The sequence below is a fragment of the Homarus americanus genome, unplaced genomic scaffold (assembly GCF_018991925.1).
Source record: "Homarus americanus isolate GMGI-L3 unplaced genomic scaffold, GMGI_Hamer_2.0 scaffold32871, whole genome shotgun sequence".
Taxonomy (NCBI): domain Eukaryota; kingdom Metazoa; phylum Arthropoda; class Malacostraca; order Decapoda; family Nephropidae; genus Homarus; species Homarus americanus.
The window spans coordinates 4582970-4609578 of NW_024748870.1; the positions used below are offsets into that span (position 1 = coordinate 4582970).

General features: G+C 38.8%; 1 protein-coding gene across 3 annotated transcripts in view; it reads left to right on the plus strand.

The window, feature by feature from the left end:
* The window catches only part of LOC121853179 (phosphatidylinositol 4-kinase type 2-alpha-like), a 65157-nt gene extending 47862 nt beyond the window's left edge, over nucleotides 1-17295 (plus strand). For all 3 annotated transcript variants that reach the window (XM_042347152.1, XM_042347151.1, XM_042347150.1), the window contains 7 exons: nucleotides 3817-3935; nucleotides 4585-4785; nucleotides 6928-7086; nucleotides 8374-8568; nucleotides 10066-10293; nucleotides 12569-12708; nucleotides 12909-17295. In XM_042347152.1, the coding sequence (XP_042203086.1) occupies nucleotides 3817-3935; nucleotides 4585-4785; nucleotides 6928-7086; nucleotides 8374-8568; nucleotides 10066-10293; nucleotides 12569-12708; nucleotides 12909-13008 (1142 nt within the window). In that variant the 3' untranslated portion in view covers nucleotides 13009-17295. The remainder of the gene's footprint in view (nucleotides 1-3816; nucleotides 3936-4584; nucleotides 4786-6927; nucleotides 7087-8373; nucleotides 8569-10065; nucleotides 10294-12568; nucleotides 12709-12908) is intronic.
* The last annotated feature ends 9314 nt before the right edge of the window (nucleotides 17296-26609 follow it).

Genomic DNA, 26609 nt, shown 5'->3' on the forward strand with positions numbered 1-26609 from the left:
GCTTATGTCACTGCTGATTCCAGTATCTAGATCGTTTATGTAGATCATGAACAAGCGTGGGCCTAGTACTGACCCCTGGGGAACCCCACTGGTTACACGGCCCCACTCAGATTTAACACCATCTACGCTGACCCTCTGCGTTCTATCGGTGAGCCATGATTTTATCCAATTTAAAACTTCCCCTCAATACCATGAGCCTTAATTTTTCTCAGAAGCCTCTGATGTGGTACTCTGTCAAATGCTTTGCTAAAGTCTAAGTAAATAACATCGTAATTTTCGTCATTATCTACTACCTCGAAGACTTTCCTAAAAAACGTCAGCAGATTTGTTAGACAAGATTTTCCCTTTGTAAACCCATGTTGAGAGTCGTAGATTAATTTGCTTTTCTCTAGATGCGATCGGATGCTATCTGCTATAATTGATTCAAGAAATTTCCCCACTACTGACGTCAAACTGATCGGCCAGTAATTTGACGCTGATGCTCTGCCTCCCTTTTTGAATATGGGTACTACATTTGCCTGTTTCCACAAGTCTGGCACAACTCCGGTGTCTAATGATTTTGTAAATAAGTTTACGAGGGGTCCGCTAATCTGTTCCCTACACTCTTTCAAGACTCGAGGGAAAATTTCATCCGGCCCTGGGGATTTTGTTTTCTTTAGTTTATTTATCTTAAAAACATCCTCTTTTCTGATAGTGATGTTCTTTAATTTCTCTTCTTCCTTTCCCTTAAATATCAGTTCCACCTCTAGAATTTCATCGCAAATTTCTTCTGTGAAAACTGATAAGAAGTAGCTGTTCAATGCTTTGTTTATTTCTTCACTGCCATTTATCACTTCTCCCCCTCCCTGACTTTAAAGGCCCGACTTTGTCCTTGACCTTTGTCCTATATACCTGGAAAAATCCCTTGGGATTCGCCTTGGATTCTCTTGCCATTTTGATTTCATAGTCTCTCTTTGCTTTCCTTACATTTTTCTTAACATTCCTAGATAGTTCATTATACCTATTTCTGAGCTGCTCCTCCCCTCCCTTTAATTTCTTTTATATTCCTTTATTTATTCCTATGTCATTTTAAGTTTTCTGGTCATCCACCTTGGCTCATTCTTATTTGACCTAATTTTTCTGCATGGTATATTTTGTTTTGTGCTTTATGTAGTATTCTAGTGAATATATTATAGTCATGATCAATTGTTGTGTCATCTATGACCTCACCCCTTCCTACTGTGGACTGACGTGACTGTTCCTAGGTGACCTCACCTAGGTACCTTCTTAACCCCTGATAATCCGCCAACCAAAAGTTTGGGACTCTGACCATATTGTCATTGTTTTTTGTTTCTCAATTTAGGGTGAACCCAATTTCTCTGTGATCACTGTTACCTAGTTCTTCCCCTACTGTGATATTTGATAATATTTTCTTTATTTGTTAATACTAGGTCTAATATATTGTCACTTCTAGTAGGTTCTGTAATTAGTTGTTTCAAAAAATTGTCCTGTACTGCATCTAGGAAGTCTTCAGATTCATAGTCACCTACAATGTTGTCCCAGTCAATATTTCTGAAGTTGAAATCCCCCATAATGCATAGGTTGTTGTATTTTGCTGCCCTACTCATTTCCTGCCATATAGGCTGAGCTGCTTCTTTCCCAAGACTTGGGGGCCTGTAAATCACTCCCATAATTAGTTTTTCTCTTCCTTCCGTGATTTCTACCCATACAGACTCGGTTCCTATTTCACCCTTTATTGAATTATTGATACAACATTTTAATGTATCCTTGACGAAGAGTGCGACCCCTCCCCCCTTCCTACCTTCCCTGTCCTTGTGAAAAAGGTTGTACCCTTCTATGTGGTACTCTGATAAAAAAATTTTGCTCGCCAGATTCATCCAAGTTTCTGTGATTGCTATGACGTCTACATTCTCGGTACATACAACCGCTCTCAGCAAGTCTATTTTATTTCTAACGCTCCTACTGTTTGTATAGTATACATTTAAACCTACCCTTCCCAGGTCCTGTTTTACCCTTTGTCCTGAGTAACTAATTTTACTTCCCAGGATCTGCTTGTTTTTTGACTCCCACTTTCCCCGACCTCTCTCTACTGGCGAAACCCCCCCTTCGGAGTGACAATTTCACGCTCCAGGGATGCAGACAACGTCTTTACCCCCTCACGAGACAAGTGTACTCCGTCGCGACTGTACAGGTAGTCATTGCCATAGAATCGTTGCCAGCTATCAATGAATGCCCAACCATTGTTTGCACAATGTTTTTTCAGTCGGCAATTTATAGCAATTGCCCTGGACAGCCATTCACGACCAACCCCTCTTCTAGGCAAGACACCACATACTATCGGGATCGCTCCCCTATCTCCAATCTTCCCCAGCGCCTCCCTATACCTCTTGAAAAGTTCCTCACTCCTAATCTTTCCTGTCGTTTCCTCCCACACTAAGACACACTACTGGATTGGTACCCTCCCCTGACAAAACCCTGTCTAACCTCTCAGCTACATGCCCTATCCCAGCCCCAGGAAAACACACCCTAGTCCTACGTTTCCTATCTCTCGCACAAAAAGTCCTATCTAAAAACCTCACCTGGCTGTCCCCAACTACCACGACCTTACCTGCATACTCTGATAAACGACGCATATAGGGACTGAAAAATCATTGGTTAGTGAATCAAAGTTTATCGAAGTAATTAATCCTATGAGAATATAACAGATTCAGGGGGTTAGGGACTGGCCACACTCCAAGACTCGCCTCTACCCTTGAGATATCTCTGTCGTGCACACTGCCAAGCAAGAAAATAAAGCAGGCATGTAAAGCAAGCATAATAAGCATTAAATAAGGAATGTAAAGCATAAATTCACTTACATACCTGTATTTAGGATGGTAGAGATGGTCTAGGGTGGCATGTTCAAGTCTCTACCAATCTTTGCTGATTCATCACCACTCTTATTATGCTTTATTATGCCTTATCACATCAGCATAAGAAGAACTATCACTGGGGCTATTAGGCATGATTGATTAACATACAAAGAGCTTGGGATGCTCTCAGATGCTTTGGAAAAATACCGTAATTGTTTCGTAAAAGCTGGGCTTTCATTCGTATACTGAATCACAGGAAAAAAAATGACTTGTAGGAGCGAATTTTTGTGAATTGGGGTTTTGTAGATCAAATATTCTTGTAAAAAAAAATTTCTGAAGGAGCTTATAATAAATTGCACTCTTGTATTAATTTTAGTGAATTTCATGTCATATTTTGTTGGATATTAAGTTTTTATGTGCAACAAATACTTCTTCTGCACTTGGCACTTTACCACCATTTTTTTTTTTTTTGGGGAGGCATAGATGCAAGAATAACATCAAACAGTCTGAGGACAATTTATTGTGAGTGTATTGATAGTGTTTGTATATGCTCTTATATACTCTTTATTCCATTTTAATTTTAATGATCATAATGATTTGTATAGTTATTAATCACTAGTTACCATGGTGATTGAGGGCTTAGTTGTATAGTATTGGCTGTATACGCACTTTCACTTCTTCAGAACAACCACTGTCAAGTCCCTATCTTCTAAGGCCAGTGACAGAAGAAGGGAAAGGTTAACTGGTTTATCCAAGGGATCCACAAGACAGGGATTTGAAGATCAATACTCCATTTAGCAGACTGCTGACTCCTTTGTTCATCGTAGCAGTATCTCCTGAGCTTAAAGATACCATTATTTATACGGAGTGTATCATTATTTATTTTTCATCAATTTCTCAAGTATTACGGTACAGTATTTGCATTGTTCATGGTAATGTTAACCAAAATATCCTGTCTTTTCAGATGACCCACACTTCACAGACTTGGTCAGACAAGCAGAAACATCTATAGAAAGTGGAATATATCCTGAAAGGATATACCAAGGGTCCAGTGGGAGCTACTTTGTCAAAAACAGTAATGTGGTGAGTTTTTAGATTCCAGTTGAAAGAGTTACATAAATAGCCATGTATAGATTGTAACTTGGTGTGGAGCAATAGAATGGCTCATGGAGAGTACAGTATTGTGTTTAGGTAGATCAAAGAAGGGGATGTTAGGAGAGTGAATAGAAAGTAGAATGAGAAAATGGAATATATTTAAAAAACAAATCTGAATTTTACTAAGCTAAGAAAAGGGAAGTACAGTATTTACACCAAGAGAATTATGTGAGTCACAGTGTAAGAATATGAAGAGTTGTGCAATGGCTGGTGTACATGTGGGTGAAATTGTGTTGTAAAAATGTATACATACTGTATATGTGATGGGGGAAAGCTACAGGATTAAGATGGATAGATATATAAATAAAACATTTGTATTATTATACATATCCAACTGCTGCTAATGGCTGTTTTTCGTGAAAGATACTTTAGTGTTGGGTACTTTTCTTCTAGGTTAATCTCAGTTTCACAATATAGAACCAACAGAGTGGAAGTTTATGCTCAAGATAAGCTTCTTCATACCGGTCTATCAGGGACATTAGTAATGAATTGAAAATTGTATTTGAAGCCACAGTACATCTGGTTTGGTAGGGGGATGTATTATATACTAAATGAATATTATTGTCTACTTTAACAGAAAGTTATTGCTGTATACAAACCCAAAGATGAGGAACCATATGGTCGCCTTAATCCCAAGTGGACCAAGTGGCTACATAAAGTCTGCTGTCCATGCTGCTTTGGTCGCTCATGCCTCGTGCCTAACCAGGGATACTTATCTGAGGCTGGAGCCTCCCTTGTAGATCAGAAGTTACAGCTCAATGTTGTTCCTAAAACTAGGGTATGTGGTACTTATTTCTGAAACTAGAGTATGTGATACTGTACAGTACTTTTAAAACTGAAGTACTGTATATTACATGGTACAGTACAGTATTGTACTTTTAAAATAGAGCTTAGTGTTTTAATCAGTTAAGTACGCATGTTGTATTTAGTAAGTGACTTTATATGAATTGAATTCTTTGTTGTGATTGATAGAAACATAAATTAGTTCACCTGCACAATGAGATTCATGCATAATCCAGGACTTAATCATTATTTAGGCTGCATTTAGTTTTATTTCCATATGCATCTACAGGGAGGGGGGGGTCATTTTCTTTGGACAACACTTCTTAAAATTTCAATACCTTATTTTTTATCTAACCTGCATCCAGCAACTGCAGTGTTTCTACCTTTTTATTACTACAGTATTAGTGTAGCTCTCTTCTTGAGTAGATGACGCTGGAGATAAAAGTCTACCAGTGATCTTTCTTTGGATGCCTTTGCAAATACAGAGGTGCTGTTTTAGTCAGTAACAGTAGAGTGATACAATGAAGCACTAACACCAAGCTAGTTTAAACACAACTGATTAGTGGTGCTAAATTACAATAAATTCAGTCTAATTAAACCCACCGAGTTTGGAGGTTTTCAAAAGTTTGGGGACGTGGATAATTATCCGTGCATAGGTTATAATTATAAAATGCGTACTGCAGTACTTGCTTACAGTAGTCACAGGTTATTTTGTGAGATAGGGACCAAGAACATTAACAAAGTAAAAAATCACAGTACAGTATAGTTTGGGTTTACGCGGATATTTTATGCACGTTTGGCCATTTACGCGGCACCTGTCCAGACGTGCCAATTATTAGTTACGCGGTACATTCCTTAATTTACGTGGCAAGCGTGGCAAATTTCCTTCTCTTCCTTTCTCACTTGAAATGGGGAATTGTAGGAGAAAGAGGAATTGTTCTCGAGCCCTTTACTTTGAGAACTGGGAGAGTGATATGGCATTAGTATTGGGAAAGTGCACATGTGCAGTAGTAATTGTATCGGCATGGTGGTTGATTGAAAAATCCTTCCAGCCTGGATGTTCTCACAAAATAAAGAAAAGTTTTGCAATAGTTAGGGAAATTGTAGTGCCTGTACCTTAATTTGGGTAGCCTCAAATTACAAAAAAAATTAACTAAAAAGTCACCAAATTACCCGAGGCTACTCTATGCACTACACAGTATTGTAGATTTAACAGTTTGATGGGGTAAGTTCATAAAATTCCGCTTCTAGCAGTGTATAGGAAGTTGTGAATGTACTGGTGTGTATTTTTTTCCAATCATGTTTATTTGAAGTGATGAAAAATAGCTATATACTGTACTTGTATTATTCTTTTTTTTATATGTTGCAGAGCAATTGGTTATATAGCCAAAGATATATTGTAAAAAAAAAGGTTTTGGAAGGGAAATTGGTAAAGCAAAAAAAAAAAAAAATAAATAAATAAATAAAAAATCACCTTGCACTGTCGTGCCTGCCCTGGGAGCCTCAGAAATGTGATCTTGGAACTGGAAAACTTAAATCTTAGCTCGTATGCAAGGGGGTTAACATGGCCTGTATACTGAACTGCTGTTTTGACGGCTTCCTGGTGATCGTTGAAAAAAAAGGAGCCTAGCTTGAGTCACAGTGAGGTAGTATTCCTTCACCAGCTTGGTCTTGAGTACTGTATACCTTAAATGGTTGAAGTAATGACTGAAGCACCGCCCTTAAGAAATATGTCCAGTAAGTAGTGACAGTAATCCGTGAAAGTTTTTGTCTGACTAAGCATAATCAGTGGCTGTGCACTCGGACCAACAAAAGGATGATTTCTTATTATCCGTAAGATCAAAGCCAACCAACAGTGGAGGAACTGCTTATAGGTAGTAATAAGGGCAGTAGAAGCTTATGATAAAGTCAACAAAGCCAGCTTGATTTGAGCTAATACTAATTCATGCTGGTATTTCTTCCAGACCAGCCACTTACCTGGGGTTTTCAGATGTGTGTACCTGTGTGATTTTGTTGTATATATATATATATGACTTCTTGCATTACTGTATTACTTTGTAAGTACCGGTAACTGTTAAGTTGAAGTGAACAATACTTTAGTTTACTAAGAAATTATTCCTTTTTTTTTGCATTTCAGGTAGTAAAATTAGCCAGTGAAACTTTCAATTACACAAGGATAGATCGTGAGAAATCAAGAGCGAAGAAGCTGGTCTCTGAAAGATTTCCCAAAGTAGGTCGGCATTTCCACAGAATTGGACTTCCACCTAAAGTTGGATCATTCCAATTGTTTGTGGAGGTAAGTAAATATCTCTTGAGGTTATAATTGGAATTGATCACCACCAGTGATAAGGATAATGCATTTAATCACAGTAAACACCCTTTTACCCAGACACTCTTAACCTGGATCCCCTTGCAAACCTGACTGGGGTCCAGCACCAGATTTGTGTACTGTATCCCCATCCCAGAAAAACACAACCAAAATCTGGTTACTATGAGGGGGGGGGTTGCATAAGTGGTGGCTGTCCACCGTGGTGGCACAGAAGAGTAACTCAGCAGTTGCCTCAGAGAAGGCAGTGGAGCACAAAAGTGAAGTGTAATGAATATGATGAATAGTGTACAGCACATAGTCAAGCTGCCAAGAGCATATGAGACAGGATTTTTTTTTCCACTATTTTTTAAAACTCTAAATGGCTAAAAAAAAATTAATGTGTGGTACAAAAACCCTGGGGGTGTTAATATAGGCTAAAAATTACAGTAGGTTCAGTGTTCTTAGGTAGCTTGAGTTGGAAATTCCCCACCCTCAGGAATTTTCACCCTGCAATATAGGTAATACAGACCCCCACCCAACCCGGAATTTTGGCCAAATCAGACATGCCTTCCCACCAATTAGTCTGGATTAGAGGGTGTTTACTGAATGTTCCAGAAAATCTTATTGATGAAATGAACTTTGTGCAGATATTTTACAAAATCGATATTCAATGGCCATAGTAAATCCAAATGATTGCCACCCTTTAAGTATGCTTCCTGATATGCCCTTGCTGTATTTAAAGGAGAGTGATGCATACATGTGCTGCATACACTTTGTATTATTGTTTATTGGGCTGAAGTTAGTGAGGTTTGTATTGTTTTTTGAGCAGAAGTTAGTGAGGTCATGTTTTTGGAAGTTGCTCGTGCTAAAGACATACAGCAATATTCCTATTAGCCAGAACAATTGTTGCACAGCATTCCTGGTATTGAGACTTAAGTTCTCATGTTTCCACAAAAAATTGCATATTTACAGAATTTTTCCTGGCATTGGTGCTTGTTTCTACGTCTAAACAAATCTGGCACAGAATGGGAACTAGGCATAATTTGTAGGACTTCCAATCACCCTCATTGTTGTCAAGTCAAGTTTGCTTCACCCTGAGTTGATCAGGGATTACCTGCCTACATTGTTTAGTATTTTGGTAAAGTCTGTATATACTGTACAGAAGGGTTAGTAAAATATAAAAGACTACCTCTACTTGAAGGTCCTTGTTCACAGTGTGTGTAGTGTTAGTATTGTTTTAAAAAAAAGTTAAGTTGATCCTTTTTATTTTCCCAGGGGTTCAAAGATGCAGACTATTGGCTGAGGCGATTTGAGACTGAGCCTTTAGGGGAGACAACTAGCAGGCAGTTTCAGTTACAGTTTGAGCGCCTTGTTATTTTGGACTACATCATTAGAAATACAGACCGTGGTAATGACAACTGGCTGATAAAGTATGACAAACCAGAACTAGCAGATGAAGGAGAGGGTGAGGTAAGAGAAACCAACAGATACTGTATTTCATAGAGAATTTTTTTTCAAGTTTTGGTACAATCTAAGAACTGAAGATGCTTGTAACTTGCCTCATAAGAAATTCCTGGTGGGAACAAAGTTTCAGAAATGTACTGATTCATGTAAAGATAAGTGGTTACAATTAATTTTAATTTAGAAACCTGCACTAATATTTGGTGAAGCAATGAACATTCTAAATTTTTTTTTTTATAAATATCAAAGATATGAATATGAAATATTCTTAGAAAGAAAGATATGCGTGGAAAGAAAAAATGTATGGATGAGAATGCATCAAGATGTACATGCCTACACTGATGGTGGTCTGTAAGTTAATGAAGTAATACAGTACAGTGACCCCTCTGTTGACGAACTCAATCCGTTCCAGAAGGTCGTTCGTTAACCGAAAAGTTCGTTAACCGAAACCATTGTTTCAATGGGTTTTTGGGTAATTGGTTCCAGCTCACCGAAAATTTCCTAAATTCAACAAAAATGGTAGAAAAGTTCACTTACTTTGAGGTGTGTATGTGGAAGGCTCCTGGATGATGATGATGATGGGATTTAGAATGGGGGTGGAGGAGAAGGAAGAAGAGAAGGCATTGGGGTGGAAGAGAAGTCACCCCATGGTGCCATTTCACCCATAAAATTTTAGCTCTCTTGGTGTAATTCAAGATTATTTTCTTTAAATCAACACTGCACTGCATTATATATTGTCAATATGTAAAATATATTTCAAAATGACCAATAATTTGCTTGGAAACACAGAAAAAATGCGTTTAGTTGAAGAGAGTCTCAAGCAAGATGTTACCTCCAGTGAAAACAGAGAGACTAACTCCTGTTTGCTGTGTTAAGAGGCTGGATGCCGAGCATTAAACTAGTCACTTTACCTTCAATTATGTTCAATAATAGTTAAAATGACAAAAAAATTGAATATTAAACTTTTAAAATTATTGAATAGTATAAACTTCTTGATATTTACTAAAATAGTAAGGAATTTAAGCCCTAGAACCGATTAATGTATTGGCGGACTGATACTAAAGCTGGTTGCCCGGTCAGTGCAAGCGAAAACATGTTGAGGTCGGTTCGTAAGAACTTCGTTAACCGAATTGAAGATCCTTATGGAAGGCAGTTCGTTAATCGAAATTACGTTAAACGAGGGGTCACTGTACTGTACTACTGGAGTCAAATTAGGGTAGAGAGAAGGGGTACTGGGTAACCTTCCTGTAACTCCATATGTTAATGATTTGACGACAGTTATACAGCCACACTCTCATACTTAGCCAATACCCCTTCCAACCACTTTATTCCACTTTACTTACTCATTTTCTTATCTTACTACCTCGTGATCATTTCCATTCGGCTCTTCAGTATTCTTGAAGATGAATGAGTCAGTTGTAGTGTGTGTACTAAAAGGCCTTCTGGCACACCTCTTCCACCCTATTTAGTATGTATTTAAATTTATTGACACTGCTTAACTTTCAGGACTGGTCAGTGGTGAAGCCCCCAGAGGTCAGAGTAGCTGCAATTGACAATGGCCTGGCCTTCCCATTTAAACATCCTGACTCGTGGCGAGCTTATCCTTACCATTGGGCATGGCTACCATGGGCCAAAATTGCTTTCAGCAATGAAATTAGGGACCTTGTTCTCCCACTGTTATCAGACATGAATTTTGTCCAAGAACTTTGTGATGATATGTATAATTTGTTTCAGGTAAGAGTTTAAACAAAATAATTAATTGCATTTATCAGACGTTCATTGTACAATGTGTCCCATAAGTATACAGTAAACCCTTGAAAGTCCGGACCCCGTAAGTCTGGATTTCGGATATTCCGGACCCCTTCTGGGCAAGAGCATTTATCCATACCCTTAAATATTTGTCATTTGAAATTACCGTCAGTGAGCAATCCTTTGGTTTCTTTCCTCCTCTTGGACCCGCGAGTGAGCAGTTTATTTCCCCACTGTGATTGGTTAGCTTTAAGTTCAACACATTCAGCCACAGGAAGAGAACATATAACACACACACACACTTGGCGTACTTCATCTCGGTCTCCATTATTTTGAAGTCAAATTACCTTGTATATATAGTTTTTTTCTTTCTATAATTCAATATTTTATATGAATGAAATTTACACCCGAAGCAGCTGATCATACAAGAATATAATAATGAATAAATAAAATTATACATAGTATTTTTTCTATTTAATATTTTATATTATTATTGATGAAGAGGCTGATCGTCCAAGAATATGATATTGAGGAAGTAAAAACAAACATGATCGTGGCAATGGACAGTCCCACCACCTCCCTCCAGCACGTTTACATTTGTTGTGTTATCTTTCATACCTATTAGCTCTCGTTAGGCCTATATCAAATCTGATTGGACACTGCAGTACTGTATATTTTAATAATAAATAAGGTAATAATTTTTTTTTAAATAAATAATTTTTTAATGAACTCGACTAGTAAATATAAAGGAAAGATGTAAAAGTAAACACACATGACAATTATTACACATTAAAATATAAATTTAAGGGTCTTGGGGCTGCTTAGTGCACAGTGGTCCCCAAACGTCCCCCAAAAAAAAGAACTTGGTAAAAGTCTGGACAATCGACAAGTCCGGACCCCCTTTCCCCCCAAATTTTCCAGACTTTTGACGGTTTACTGTACGTATATCCATAATGAGCTTCTATTTTGGGTCTAAAAAATTTTGCAGAACAAAATGATATAATACAGCTGACAGTTTTGCAAGTTTTTGTCCAATGTTCAATCATGAAGAAAACCTTTCTTTTTTTATCTTAATTGTTAGACTTTCATACTGATACAGTAAGGATTTTGTTTGTTGCAATAGTAACCATGTACAGTTTTGTTTAATTTGTGGAATTTAGCCCTGTTTCTTAATTCTAAAGACTAATATTCCCAGATATTGCAAAAATTCTTAGTGAAAAAGAACAAAATTTCTTGTTAATGTTTTTAAATAGTTTAGTAAACTTGACAAACAAGAAAGTTTCATATTTGTGCTGACTGAAAAATTTTAGTGTTTAAGCTAAGTATTATTAATGTTCACAAGAAACAATACACCATATTAGAATAATTTTGGCACAACATCTTAAGTGTAGTATTCTTGTATATGTGTATTTATTAAAACTTATTCACTTTTTTTATACAGGGGATAAGATACAAAGGCATTGCCTGCCCATGAACTTTTGTGCCTGGTCAGTAACTTATGAACCTTTTAACAATAATTGAACTTAATCATGTTCCTTCCAACAGCCATATCCTTGCTTCACAGGTTAAGATTACAGATGAAAAGATGTACAGTATTGATAATGGTCCCAATATTGCACATTTGTCCTTTAGGCATGTACTGTATGTGCTTACCTGCATTATTTGCCATTATTATTATGGCTCTTTTTCTTGGTGAAATACCTGTACTTCAAGTTAATATCGGTACAATGTAGAGGATAATGGTGAATACATTTCATGGGAGTTTTTGAAAGGTAAATAAACAAGAAATGAATATGAGACGTCAACATACTTACCTTGCATAGAGGGAAAGATGTATATTCTGGAAATGGGTATTTACAGTGCCTCACTCCTCTAAAGAACTCCACTTTGAGGAGGTAGCCACAACAGAAAACCCTTAAGTCTGTCATTTTACCACAAATCCCCTTTATCCTCTGTTTACCTTATCTGCTCCCCCATTCCAGTGCATTAGCTACATTGCTCCTGTACACCTCGTTCACCTTCTCCTTGTCCATCTTTCTCGGTGAACCTCTCCCTGCCCATTCCACCAGTCTTTAATTTAGTCCCTTTGCTCTCTACCCTTCTAAACATCCCATGTATTCAACAGGTCCAGATACAATACAGTACTTAAGTAATTAATTGCTATAGCTTTACTGTAATTAATTAAGTTTTTGTTTATTTGCATATCTTGTGATAGTATTTTTAGACCTACTTTTTCACTAATTTTTACTGTAATTGGCAGACTGACAAAGGATTTGATCGTCACATTTTTGAGCGGCAAATGTCTGTGATGCGTGGACAAATTTTAAACCTAACTCAAGCCCTTAGAGATGGCAAGAGTCCTGTACAGCTGGTTCAAATGCCTGCAGTTATTGTTGAACGGTGAGTTGGTCAGTTAATCTTGGGGATTGCAAGGTAGTAGAGACATTATTAGTTATTTGGCTTCTTTAAGATTCCCAGGGGAAAATGTGTCCATAAAAAATTACACAATAATTTCTTAAATAAAATTTATATTACAGTATATTGTTTCAGTTATGATGGTATTTAATTGATTAACTATCTTCCCATTCTCCTCTGTATAGGTCTAAAGGGCGTGTTGGGACAACAGCCCGCTTCCGATCCTTCAGTGACACATTCACACAGTCATTCCAAGAAAAGAGTCCGTTCTTCTCATGGTGCTGAGGGAAGATGACAATAAAATTTATTTTTTCCCCATCACACCATTGGATTGGCTTTTGAGTATTTTGGCAGGTCTTTACACATAGCTCAGTTAACTATTGATTACACGTGTACTTTTTGATATAGTGTTTGTTAAATTTTTTTAAATGCATTTAAATGTACAGAAAAGTGTCTTATTGGTATCAGATCATCATGAAATATTCTCACAGAGCCTTGATCATATTTGTTAAGGATGGGATCAATCATACTGCACTTCAAGAATGCTTTTAAGTATTTTTATATTATTTAAATCAATAGTACTGAATGAGAACAATAAGATGTACTGGAAATTAAATGCACAAAGTTCATCTCATAATAATTGGCTATAAAGATGAAAATGATCCAGGTTCTACTCTATAAGAATGTTGAATGTAATATTGAGCCTTGACTTACCCTTGATGCAACTGATAAAAGATTGGACTCTTAAAACCATGCATACATCTTTGGCCATTAACAATTGATCTATTTTGAAATATTAGAAGTACCTAATTGAAACATGAGTTTTGCATTACTAGTTCAATGGTAACTCAAGGTTTTCAGTTTTGTACCAGTCATTGTCATCAATTTATACACCAGGTGACTTCCTACATAGTGCAGCATGATGGGGGAGGGAGGGGATTATGTGTTTCAGCTGTTTGACATATTTGGTCAGTCAGTCTCATATATTGAAATTGTTGGTCAATAGAAGAAATCAAATTACTTGTGGCACAGCCCTCTTGTTTCATTCCCTTAAGTATGAACCTAGATTTTATGTTTTCAAAGGATATATTTTAGGTATTTTGACTTTTCTGTTGGCAATTTTAACAGTAATTCATTAATGCCAGATAAGGGGAATTAACTGTATCCTAAGGAAGTGCCACCTTTGGCCAGTTGTAACATTCAGAGTTTCCATAGTTTGATTTACTCACATTGAGTAAATTAGGCTATATATTTTTACGTAAACACAACTAGGTGTGTGGATATAAGTTGCAAGAGGTGAAATGCTATATTAAGAACAGTAAGAAAAAATATTTGTGGAATGTTAGTTTGATATCCCTAAGTCATGACAAGATTATTCATTATCATTACTATTGTTAAACTCAGTTATATGACCTGAGGTAATTGCACATGGAAGTTACCCTCACTTTTGCAGTTTTTTTTTTCCTGAATACTGGAACAACGCTTGATGGTTAGTGGGGGATGCCAGCCAGCCAGCCCTCCGCAATACTCTGTGATAACTTAGAAAGAGCCACAAATATTAAACACTGTGCTAATATTAACCCAAGCATTTTTCATCCCTCTTTCAGTGGTGTTTCAGGATTTAGGATTCCTTTTTTGAGGAGATTTAATTCATCTTGCTGTTAACAAGTCTTCTGTAAGATGGTTTTGAAATTAGCAGTATGTGACCAAAGCAGAAATTAAAAGTTTGGGTGTATAGGCGATATATTTTTCAATTTCGTATTGAGTCTGGTATAACTTAGTATGAAGAGAATGAGTGTAGCATGTGAGAGACGGTATTTGTTTTATTAGACGAGTGTACAAGATGGCAAATATAGAATGTTTAAGTTACCCACATTCTACTTTTCCTTGTACAGTATGTGATAATCTACATTTTTGATTCAGTGTTATAAATATGCTGTGCTTTGTATTAGCCCTTGTTTCTGATGTGTGTGTGTGTGTGCGCGCAACTGTGCATGTATCACAAGACATTGGCCTCGGAAGATGGGATAAGGAGCTATGCACTGAACATGTGCATAAAGGCTCTCTTCACCCTTCATAAGCAGCATCAGGATTAGGCATTTAATTAATGCTTTCTATTTTGTACACTGGAGTCCAAAGCAGGTTGGGAAAGTAATACTTCAGTCAGTGAAATTATATGGCTCTCAATGTAATTTTGACAGGTTGATGAGCATTTCTGATTATTGTTACCCAATGCTTAACCCCTATAAGGTAAGGATATATTTTTTAACAGTGACTGAGTGATGCTGTAGCAGGATAACAAGTTAAATAAGAGTGATCTTCTCTTGTGACTTTGTCAACGTACTATGTATTTTTATTTATCATATGAGGCTGTGGAACTATATATTATCCTTGATGTACTACTCTCTTGTTTTGTGATTTTCACATCAAGTTAATTAAAAGGCAGCATTTATTGAGGATGTTAGATGGAATCTTCAGGATATTAACCTCAGGTAGTGGGACAGCATTAGCCAACAAGAAGGGGGCAATGAATGCATGAATTGATGTAATAGGTTTATAAGGAAAATATTTAGTCATTATCATGGGGTATATGTAACTTAACATTCAAATGCCTGAAATCATCGTGAAACACGCTACCTGAAATTGTGCATCAATACCTAACATGATGTACAGTATAGGACAGGACTGTACTGTGTATCTGTATAAGAAAAAAAAAAGGTGCATTATGTGATCTGTTGACCATCAAATGACTCTAGTAGTTGGGCACAAAGTGCCCCACAGTAATGTACAAGAATGTTGGGCATCATTTGATCTATGATAGTGTATAAGGTATTTTGGCTTGATATGACAAATGATAGTTTACAAGATGTTGGGCATCATGTGACCTAGGATGGTGTACAAGATGTTGGGTATCATGTTATAGAAGTATAATTTGATCTTGGTTGGTGTACATGATGATAGGTATCATGACCTGGGATGATGTACAATATGTTAGGTATCATATGACCAATAATGGTGTAGAGGAGTGATGCATAAGTATTGTGTGTGTTATGTCCTGCTATAGTATGGTATTAACAACCAGTCTGTCTTGCCTGTGTTTCATACTTGGAGTAAGAAATTTTGAGTGAAATAATATTACAAAGGCAAAATAAAGGTTGGTTCCTGTTCCAAATATCTTTCTTAAATATCATTAACTCAAATGTTCTCTTTCCATTGCATGGAAGTTGTTAAATATGTTTTAACCTAATCTCAGTCGTGTAAACCTTTTCTGGCTTTGAAGTTGTGTTGCATAATGTTTTCTAGAATGGTTAACAAAAGGTAAAGGTTTAATGGAAAAAGTTACGAGGTCTCACTGACCCATCTAGAGTTGCTCTTATTGGTTATTAGAATTTTGTATTAGAAAGTTTCAAAAGTCTATGTTGTATCCATTAGAAACTTATTATACTATTCTTTATTTGAAAGATATTGTGATACCCAGTTGAGAAACTTATTCTGTTGTAGTGCCTCTTAAGGCAGAAATAATAACTGGTTTTCGTAGGAATAGGACCCCAAATTCCTTGTAAACTTGCTACTGTTACATCTTGGAATACAAGTACTGTTCTGCTTTTAGAGTGTTTAAGCATAGACCCTTCTAACTTATTGTAAATGAAATATATTTATATTTTATGCCTGTAAATTTTTGTGAAGGAGTAATTTGTTTAGAGGAGTTATACATCCAAGAGTTATCTAATGAATAGTACGTCGTTATAATATCTAATATGCCTTTCCCACCAAACAGCAGGGTTGTTAATTCAAAAACTCAAATACTCCCTTTATTCTTATAATAAATTCTTTGCTTCTTAAGACTTTCTACATGTCCTTAAATCTTCAGACTCCATCCTGGAATTTTTTTTGGACAGTTCCACTAATTTCATATTTGCCTCTTATAATTTGTGTCCCATAAAGTGCTCTACCGGCCATCTTTTTGGTACATCTGCCCGTTTAACAAAATTGACTGATATGTGGAATATGTAGAATTTTTGACTGGTTGTTGTTACTGATGCTCGGTTAAAAATGAAGAAATTTTAATGTTGCATTGAAGACTGCCAGTTTCCTCCTTTTCTCTTTCACAAATGATTTGTAAACTTGTGAGAATGATGCATGTTTAGGATGGTGCCTTCATATTGTATATTGTTCTGTCTACATATTGTATATGCTTAATGTGAATATAGGGAACTATCTTGAAGTTGTTGGGGGCTTTGCCAAATTATACCTGTATTTTGAACTGTAATAGTATTTTTTAAGGATGAGCCTTTTTCTTGTATTATACTGGTAATTTTTTCAAGAAAATTTACAAAGGTTTGTATCTACACAAGGTACCTAACTTGCCTTGACAGTTCATCATATCTCTTCTGAATGATTCATGAGATACATTCACCAAAGAATATCTTATTACAAACACTTTCATACACCCTCGGTCAACAGTCTATAAACAAGGTCAATGCAAACTGTTATACTTGTACCTATTTATCTCTCTATTACTGTATGTCAAAGCTTCCTTATAAATATACCTAGTCTTAACATTTGTTTAAATAGAGTTTTATAATACCTTTATCAGTTGAATGCTTAATGAAGTTCCTTAAAATAATCTATATGAAGGATACCCATTAATAACTTTTATTCCTTATGATTTTGTTTTCAGGATTAAAATTATAATGGGGGGGAGGCTTTTTTTTTTTTAAGAAACCTGTTACCAGATATACAGTAGCCCAGAATTACTTTATCAATTCATTATCTGTATGATTGTGTGTGTGTGTGTGTGTGTGTGTGATGTAACAGCAAAGAAAAAAAAAGTGTGTATCTACTCGAAAATAGAATTTGAAAATACCAATAACCAACTCGCAGCATGCTCGAATGTGGGTCACTACAGCACAAACCATCACCACCACTAACAACACTAGCTGCCACCACACTCCCATGACAACCCACCAGCACCACACTCCCATGACCACCAGCCACCACTACCTTGCATTACCCACCAGCTACAAAACACCTCACACCACCACTCCTGTGACTACCACCCACCACCACCATACTCCCATACTGCCACCACACTCCCATGACTACCACCCACAACTACTTCCCACACCCAAGTGCTTCTGCTGGAGGGGAGGGGGCAGTAAACCCCCCACCCCCATGGTTCAGCCTGGTTGTGGGGCTTCTCTACAACCCCCCCCCCCCAGAAAAGTTCCAGCAGACCCATTGCACCCCACTGGAAAAGTTCCACCATTACCTCACACTACCCAGCACCGCCACCACTACCACCTCACTTTCGTGACCACCGGCCACCACTACCACACTCACATGACAACCAGCCACCACTACCACACTCACATGACAACCAGCCACCACTACCTCACACCAGCACACTCCTGTGGCCACCACTGCACTACCACAGACACCACCAACCACGACACTCCCGTGACCTTGATACTGTATCTAACCAGAAAAGCCAAGATACCATTGAGTAAGAACAAGTGTACTGTAATAAAAGTGTTTAAAAACTAAGAATACTCCTGCTACCTTGGTCTCTGACACCACACTCCCTCCCCTCCTGCAAGGCCCATTCATGGCTTCCCCCTCACACCATCAATACGCTGTAGATGCCAGTTTCCCTTGTTCCTGTAAGAGGGTTACGCCTCCCAACCACCGCTGACGCGGGCATATAGGTACAGTCCTGTAACTCCACCATGTCTGAGTTAACTGGAGACCCAGCTACTCGCTCTAGCTCTCCTGATGCACTAAGTGAGCCAGGTGACTATGGTGTTGACCTTGACAACAATGGAGAGGATGGCTTTCAACTTGTTCAGTCCAGGAACAAGCAGAAGGCTGAAAAGGCGAAAAAATTAAGAGACCATCAACTACAACGTCCCAATGAGAGTAACATTAAACTTCCCTGTAGGTACAGCACTTGAAGACAAGTATCGATAGCTGGACTATGCGTTAGATAAACTTTCAGTTCTGAGTCAGGACACAAGATCATGTTCTGATTAGAAGTGACCCAGCAGTCATGCAGGATCTCCTCACCAATAGCATAGGGGGGATAACCATGGAACAATCATCCCAACCATGAAAACCATCTTCATCATAGGACTCGACCAGTACCAAACCCCTACACTACTAGAAGTTCATCAGGACGAAGCGACTCATGGGCAAGGACACAGTCATTGCAGACTGGGTTGGCTAGGAGGACCCACCAAAGACCATTCAAGTCCGTGGTGCCCATCGAACTCTGAAGGTAGCTCTATCAACCCCCTACCCAGAGGTGTTACAATTGTCAACACTGGGTGCCGTGTGGCCCGATTATGCACCTCTACCAAGCCGTGGTGTGGTTTCTCTGCTCAAGACAACATGCAACACAGGCTTGCAGATACAGTTGCTCAACGGGGTGTCATTCAACAGAGGTGCAAACAGTTGGAATTCCTGTATGGCACCCTGACTGTCCCAGAGCTCCTACACCCCCTCAGTGCCCAGACTTGCCACCCAGGCAGGTCTCAAGAAACTATTGCTGCTAGGGTACTCCCTACAGCCAACCCCTGGCCCACCCTCACCAACAAAGCTCCAGGATCATCACCAGCAGTCAATGAAGATCAGCATGGGGCAACACAGACATACTGACACAATGGGTAGCTGCCAATGCACCCCATGAACACCCACAAAGTGATGAGTTCAGTGATTTGAGAAATGAAATTAAAGAACTCAAAGCTCAATTTGAAATATTAAACAGCCTCTGTGATGCACTACAGAAAAAGGACACCACCAACACAGTGCAGCAGCTATGGAAAAAATGCAATCAAACTGAAGACATTCAAATGTCAGTACCAGATGTGGAAACTCAAGATCCATTAAGAACTAGTGTCCACACAGAAGAAAACATGGTCAGTGAAGAGGAACAAACACAAACTGAAAATGGTGATGTCGAGTGTAACCAAAGTTTGGTGATGTCTGCCACTGAAATACAATTGTTGAGCAGTACATGTTCCAGAAATGTTTCAAAAAGATTAAAAGGCCTATTGGCTGCCAAAGGAACAGGCAATGTGGGAAAAAACAATATCATACAGTGCCTTTTGCTTCTTTCCGAATATAGTAAATAATGACCAGTGTTAATACCAGACAAAGATACAGAGCGGTGAAGGTGGTGAGTTGGAACATCTCATCCCTCAGAAAACGATACCCTGACCTACACCACAAAGTGGTGACTAAGGACATCGATATTGTGTCTGCAGGAGTGTCTCACACCTAATGATAAGACCCCACCCAGTCTGCCCAATTATGTGTATTATGATCCTAGTTCTACTCACACATGTTTAATGTATGTCAAGAAGTCACAACTGCATATACCTCTTGCAACCAAAAAGGCTACCAACTTTCAGTACCATGGAATCACTATCCACCTGGGCAACTCCACACTCAATGTGCTAAATGCCTATGCTCCCTCAGATCAGCTTCAATACACAGATCTCCCAGACTTTACACACACAGCCTACTGTCCTGATGGGTGACCTGAATACTAGACAAGAAATTAGGTGACCCCACCACTAACACCAATGGTAGGAGACTTACCTCACTTCTCAGCACATATGAAGATGTTCAAATTATAGGTAATAATGAACCAACACACATCTATGGCAGGGCTTTAGACACTTGTACTAGTTTTAATCTATCATACACAATTCATAGCTGTGGAAATCCAAGCAGCTGCTGAAACGTTAGAAAAACTTATGTCAAGGATTTTCATGCAAGTGCTGTTTGGTTATTTAAATTTCGAAGGCACCACAATATTATGAATAAGAAAATATGTGGCGATTGGTTCAGCGCTGATATTGATGCTGTGGAACCATTTAGGAAAAAGTTGAAGGACTTAATGGAAGCCGTAAACTTTCGATTATGCCAACTGTACAATGCAGACAAAACTGGACTATTGGAGAGCTTTACCAGAAAATACATAAGCCTCCAGAAGTGAAAAAAATGTGCCTGGTAGGAGTGAGTGTCTGAATTGCTGCGTGCCAGATGCTGGGAACCATATGCTTACACCTGTGGTTGTAGGAAAGAGCAAGAAACCTCAGGCAATCGAGGACATTATGCACAGGCTTCCTGTCCACTATTATAACTCCATGAATGCATGGTTTACAGGAGCCATAACCTCAGACTGGTTTTTCAAACATGCTGTGGTGATCAGGCGTAAGCGGGTGGAAGATCTGAAAATCCCTGCTGATAAAGTGAAGGCCATCATCCTCTTAGATAATGCTTCCTCACATCTCAACATTAAAAAACTGTGTAGCAGGGATGGAAGGATCAGTTGCCAGGCATTGCCACCCACTACACCACCTCTGTCATACAGCCAATGGATCTAGGTGTTATTTATGCTGCAAAAAACACAAGTTTTTGGATGAAGTGATGGTAGTAGAAGAGACAAGTGAGGATCATGTGGACACAAGAGGGCAGAGGACCCTCAGAAACTTGAAGTTATACAACTTCTGGTCCATGCTCTCTAATTTTGCTGCTTCTGCCAAAGAAGTCAAGGCAACAACCCTCATCAATGCCTGGAAGAGGCTCCTCTATGACATTGATGAGGGGCATGATTTTGAGGGCTTCACATCAGAAGACTGCCAAAGAACCCTTCTACAATAGGGTGTGTCATAGGAGGGAAGATCAGCTAAAACTAATGGCCCATCACTTTTTTGGTAGATTTTAGTGTATATAAACAGAAAATAATTTCAGTTTCAATATTTTGCAACCTTTTGCTCGGTAAATTTTAGCGTGAAATTTATCGAAAATCTAACGTACAGCTGCATTAGTGCATTACAATTAAATAGTGAACATTGCTTTCTGACTTCATTCTTTAACAACCCAACTAACAATATTTTTTCTGTTTCACATTCTGATGCATTTATAAGTTGATAATATTTGCGATGGCTGCTTGTGTCAGGACGAGGAACCAAAAATCCAGCCATCTCAGTCACTATCTTGGGTCTGGGAGAGAGCTCCTGAAGTCGGAGTTGCCTACATTGAGAGATGCTTTGAGATACGGTGTTTTAATCAGGCAAATCAGTGAAAAGAACCAAAGAACTTACACAAACAAAGACATTGCCAGTGATATGACCAAAGCTGTCTTGGCACAGTACACTCTGGCTAACGCTCAGTTCAAGCCTCCAGTCATAACAAGTCAGAAGAAGATTAGTGAGAGACTGCTAGCCAGTTGGGAAAAGGCAAGAGATATCTCTCTTGGGAGAGGAAAACTTGCAGTTAAGGACAGCTTTGCCAAGCAACTGGACCAGTTATTTGACATAATCACTTGCAAGTGCCCAATTGTTCTCTGTCCTGAGTTTGGATGCGATCGTGACTGTAAATCCGAGGCCCACATCTCCTGTATTTGCAAGCGTGAACTGAAGAGTCCTGTGATCGAACTGGCATTTGTCAAAGCACAGAGAGAGAAGACTGGCAGTATAAGGGCTCTCATGATTTCTAGCCAAGATATTCCGGAGTCCAAGAGACAGGAGGCTGCCACAGAGAGACAGAAGAGGAGAGAGTTGCCGAGGAAAAGAGACTTGAGAAGGCCCAGGGTGAGGTAAAAAAGGCCGATGATTGGAGTCAAGCTGATTCAGAGTTTAATGACTTCCCCATGGCTGATCCGAGTGCTGACCAGGAGAATGGTGACTTTGTCCCTAACCCAGAAAATAATGATCCCAAACCTTCCAGGCATAAGATTCGAAATAGGAAAGATATCCCGAGCATAGCTCTGGCCAGCATGCGACTACACTGGTCTCAGAGAAACTGCAGAGATAGCAACAGCTGCCTGGATTGACGGTGGTTTGATAACACCTGATGATGTTCACCTGGTGATAGATCATAACAAAGTAAGGAGAGCTCAGGAGAAACTTGTCAGTAACCTAGAAGAGGAGTTTGATAAGGGGATAAGAGAAAATGGAATCAATTGTTTGTTCTTTGATGGGAGAAGGGATGGCACAAAAGTGTTCATGAAAGTTGGAGATTCTGACAAGTTGTTCCCTGCCATGGTGAAGGAGGAACATTACTCCTGCTGCAGTGAACCAGGAGGGAAGTATTTGTGGCATTTCACTCCAGAGAAATATGACATCAGGAAACCAGCTGAGATAGTGGCAGATAACATTGTGAACTGGCTCAGAGAGAGGAACGTAGACCAGACCCTGCAGGCCATTGGAGGGGACAGCACCAACACGAACACAGGGTGGCAAGGAGGGGTCATACAGTGGATAGAGCGGAAGATTGGGAGGAAGCTGGTCTGGATTGTTTGTGACCTCCACACCAACGAGTTGCCACTCAGACATCTGATCCAGGAGCTGGATGGTAAGACTCTTTCAAACAACAGATGGTCTGGTCCTCTTGGCAAGATGCTGGACTCTGCCACTGAGTTAGAAATAAATCCGAGCTTTGAAAAAATCACAGTTGGCCCTCCACTCGTTGAGCTTGCACATACTGTCATTGACGACCTGAGTACTGACCAGTACTATGGTTACATGATTTGCAGTGCCATCAAAACTGGGGTCATGCCTGATAGACTTGCTTACCTGCAGATAGGTCCAGTCTCACACTTGGCTCTCAGGTTCTGCAGAATTTGGGTCGCTCATCATAAACTGAAAGGGACCAGCTTCACAACCTGAGACTTATTGTCCAATTCATCGTGGTGTCTACTTGCCAAATTGGTTCAACACCAAGGTCAAGTCATCGTTCTCCGAAGGTCCGAGGCATGTTCTCTTCCAGCTTGAGCTCCTGAGAGTCAGCCAAGGAAGGTTGTTCAGATTGTGGAGCAGACTGTGAGGAGATCTTCCTGGTATGCTCATCCCGAGGCAGTTCTGCAGACAATGCTCTGCAGTAAGGATGAGGAGGAGAGAAGAGTGGCAGTCAAAAAGATCTTGGATATGAGACTTATGAGAGGATCTGGGCATGATGAATCAGTTGGTGACGATTCCTTCAGGGTCAGGAAGACTCCTGAAGTCAATCTAGGTGCCAAGACCCTCACTGATCTCATAGATCTGGATAACATCCAGGCTGGCAGTGAGCCCCCTCTTACCTGCAGCCTCACCAATGTTCAAGTCAGAGCTTTCCTGGACAACCCCATGCATGTCCCTGCCTGGCCCTCGCACACCCAGAGTATAGAGCGTTGTGTACAGCAAGTGAGCGAGGCCAGCAGTCACGTGTACAGTCAGGAGAGGAGGGAAGGCTACATCCGAGCTCAGGTGGTCAACAGGGAGGTGATGAGTAGAAACAGAAGCAAGAAAGACATGTTCTCTATGGTGTGCAGCAACACCGGGTCGTAGTAGTAAAACCGGTTTTTGTACTTGATTTTGTTTTTTAAAGGAATATTAAATTTAATAAATGTGTCAAGATCATTCGTTTCACTATTCTTGATCATTTTCATCCTAATAAATTAACCTGATACATTTACTTTACTTTAAATAAGCTATTTAGTGATGTTGGTAAAAGGGTGGGAATACAGAATTTTCATAAGATTTCAAGTTAAAATTTACCTAGCAAAAAATGAAAACTTTTCAAATCTGAAGATATCACATGATTCTGCACATAGAACTACATCATTAATACCATGGGCCGATTTTTCAAACTCAAAAAAAAAAAATTCGCCTCCGTATGACACACCCTATTCTACAAGCAGGAGAGAAGGATGCTACAGTTGAGGATGTGGAGGCTTGGCTGGAGGATGATCCTGGATACCACAACTTGACAGAGGAGGAGATTGTGGACTCTGTACATGAGGCTGCAGATGACTTTGATGATGATGATAAAGAGAAGGAAGATGAACCACCAAAAATAAAGCTGCGTGGGAGCTAGCACAGTGGGCGGTGGGGGGGTTTCTCAGCTCGTTGCATAGTGACACGTTTGCCATTGCTTTATTTTGTCTTTTTATTTATTCCCCACATTTACTAGTAATTTACAGTACATATTATGTTATATACAGTACAAAGAATAGCTTCTTCCAATGCAAAGCATCCTCTGGTCGATCGCATATACTGTACTGTAGAGACATCGTATAATGGTCAACACCTTTATTTGAAATACTTGGGAAGGTTGGTAATGCTTCTTTCCCAACAAGCATTTTTGAACCCTTGGAGGAACTGTAGAATGGGCACACTGTATGTTGCTCTCAACACTCAAATTTAATACAAAAAGGAACCAAGGAAAAACTTGCATTTGAAATAAAATATTAGGCTACTATTAAAAGAAATCCCGAATTCTTTGGATAATTTCAGCTCAAAAGCAAGAGAACATGACATTCACAGTCAAAGAATCATAACATTTGATAACAAAGCAATAAGAAAGTATTAGAACACAAATACATGTTGACCATAGACAAGAAATCAATGCACTGATTAGATTTGAATTTGAATTGCATCAAATATGATTAAAGGGAACCGAGCTTAACAATAGGCAAGAAATCAATTCATTGGATAATCAACTGAAAATCAAGAGCATTTGAGAAAAACTACTATATGTGAACTAAAACAATGCCCCCCAGCTCAAACCTGATGGTGCATTGGTCAGAAAGAGCAAAGTTGTATCTTCTTATAACTTTTACAGCCCACCCAAGGTAAACATATTGGGTATTCATCCAGTGTTAAGAGTGCTTGTCTCATTTATGGTAGCATTATCTTTAATCATCCACACGCACTTATTATCTTGACAATTAGCTGTCATTAGTGTTGTGTGCATAACTGAATTTATAAATGATTGGCAATTACAGCTACTCCCCGACTTACGACCGCCTCAGTCGTACCAAAATTTTGTCAAATTACGTATTTTCGAGTCCCAACCTCACTGATTGCGCTGTGTACTGACAAAATTTTCGATTGTAATTCACTTTAAAATGGCTGGCAAGCTTAAAAGTGAGAGTTTTGTGGTGCTGAGAAGATAAAGAGACACCCATTTTAGATTTTCTATATATTATTTAAGCATTTTCGACTTACGACCTGGATTTGGGTCCCTAACCCCGCCGTAAGTCGAGGAGCTGTACTGTATATTGAATCAAGAAACCACTTCCACCAAGCTTTCATCCCCCCCCTGAAAATTCAAAATTCCCTCCCCCCAGGTAAGAACCACTGCTCTAGATAGATGCTGTACCTACCCTGTAGCAAAATACAGAATGAGTTTAGGTGCTTGTACTACCCCATATGGTGACTTCTTGGATATTAGGCATGGCAGTTATCCCAATTAATAAATGCACTGAAACATGATCAACAGCCAAATGCCCCATGCAGGCATAATATGGCATTTTTTATTAATTTTCTTTAACATCCAATGTCATCTTATAAATGAGTTAATAAAAGAAAAAGATCAGAAAAATGTACTTTCATTGTAGCATTGTTGGAGAGTTGTCTGGGGTGTTGAGAAGCAGTGTCGAGTGATGGAGGATGTCTTGTTTAAAGCTGCTGCGTGTGGCCCGGAGCAAGCGGGAAGTGATATTGACACACTTGCAACACACAGTTCTTATTTGAAGGCACATTTATATCATCTTTCTATCTTATAGCTACTACATAACACACAACAAATGCCATTAAAAAAATTACAGGTAGTACTTCAAGTTGTAAAACAAATAACACTTCTACAAAACATTAGGAACAGTTACATATTTTGACCCCATGCCCATATCAGTGTGTCGAGATTTAGAGATAAAATGGCAAAGTTTTTGGCATATACTGTACACCTTTTCTCCTGTATATGAAAATTACCATAAGAATAAAATAAGTGTCAATACCCTTTTCTCAAACTCAATTCCTATTTTTCAGAGACCTCAACAGTATATCTTCACCATGATGTCCTTTAATACATTTTTTTTAACAATCATTCATCCAGTA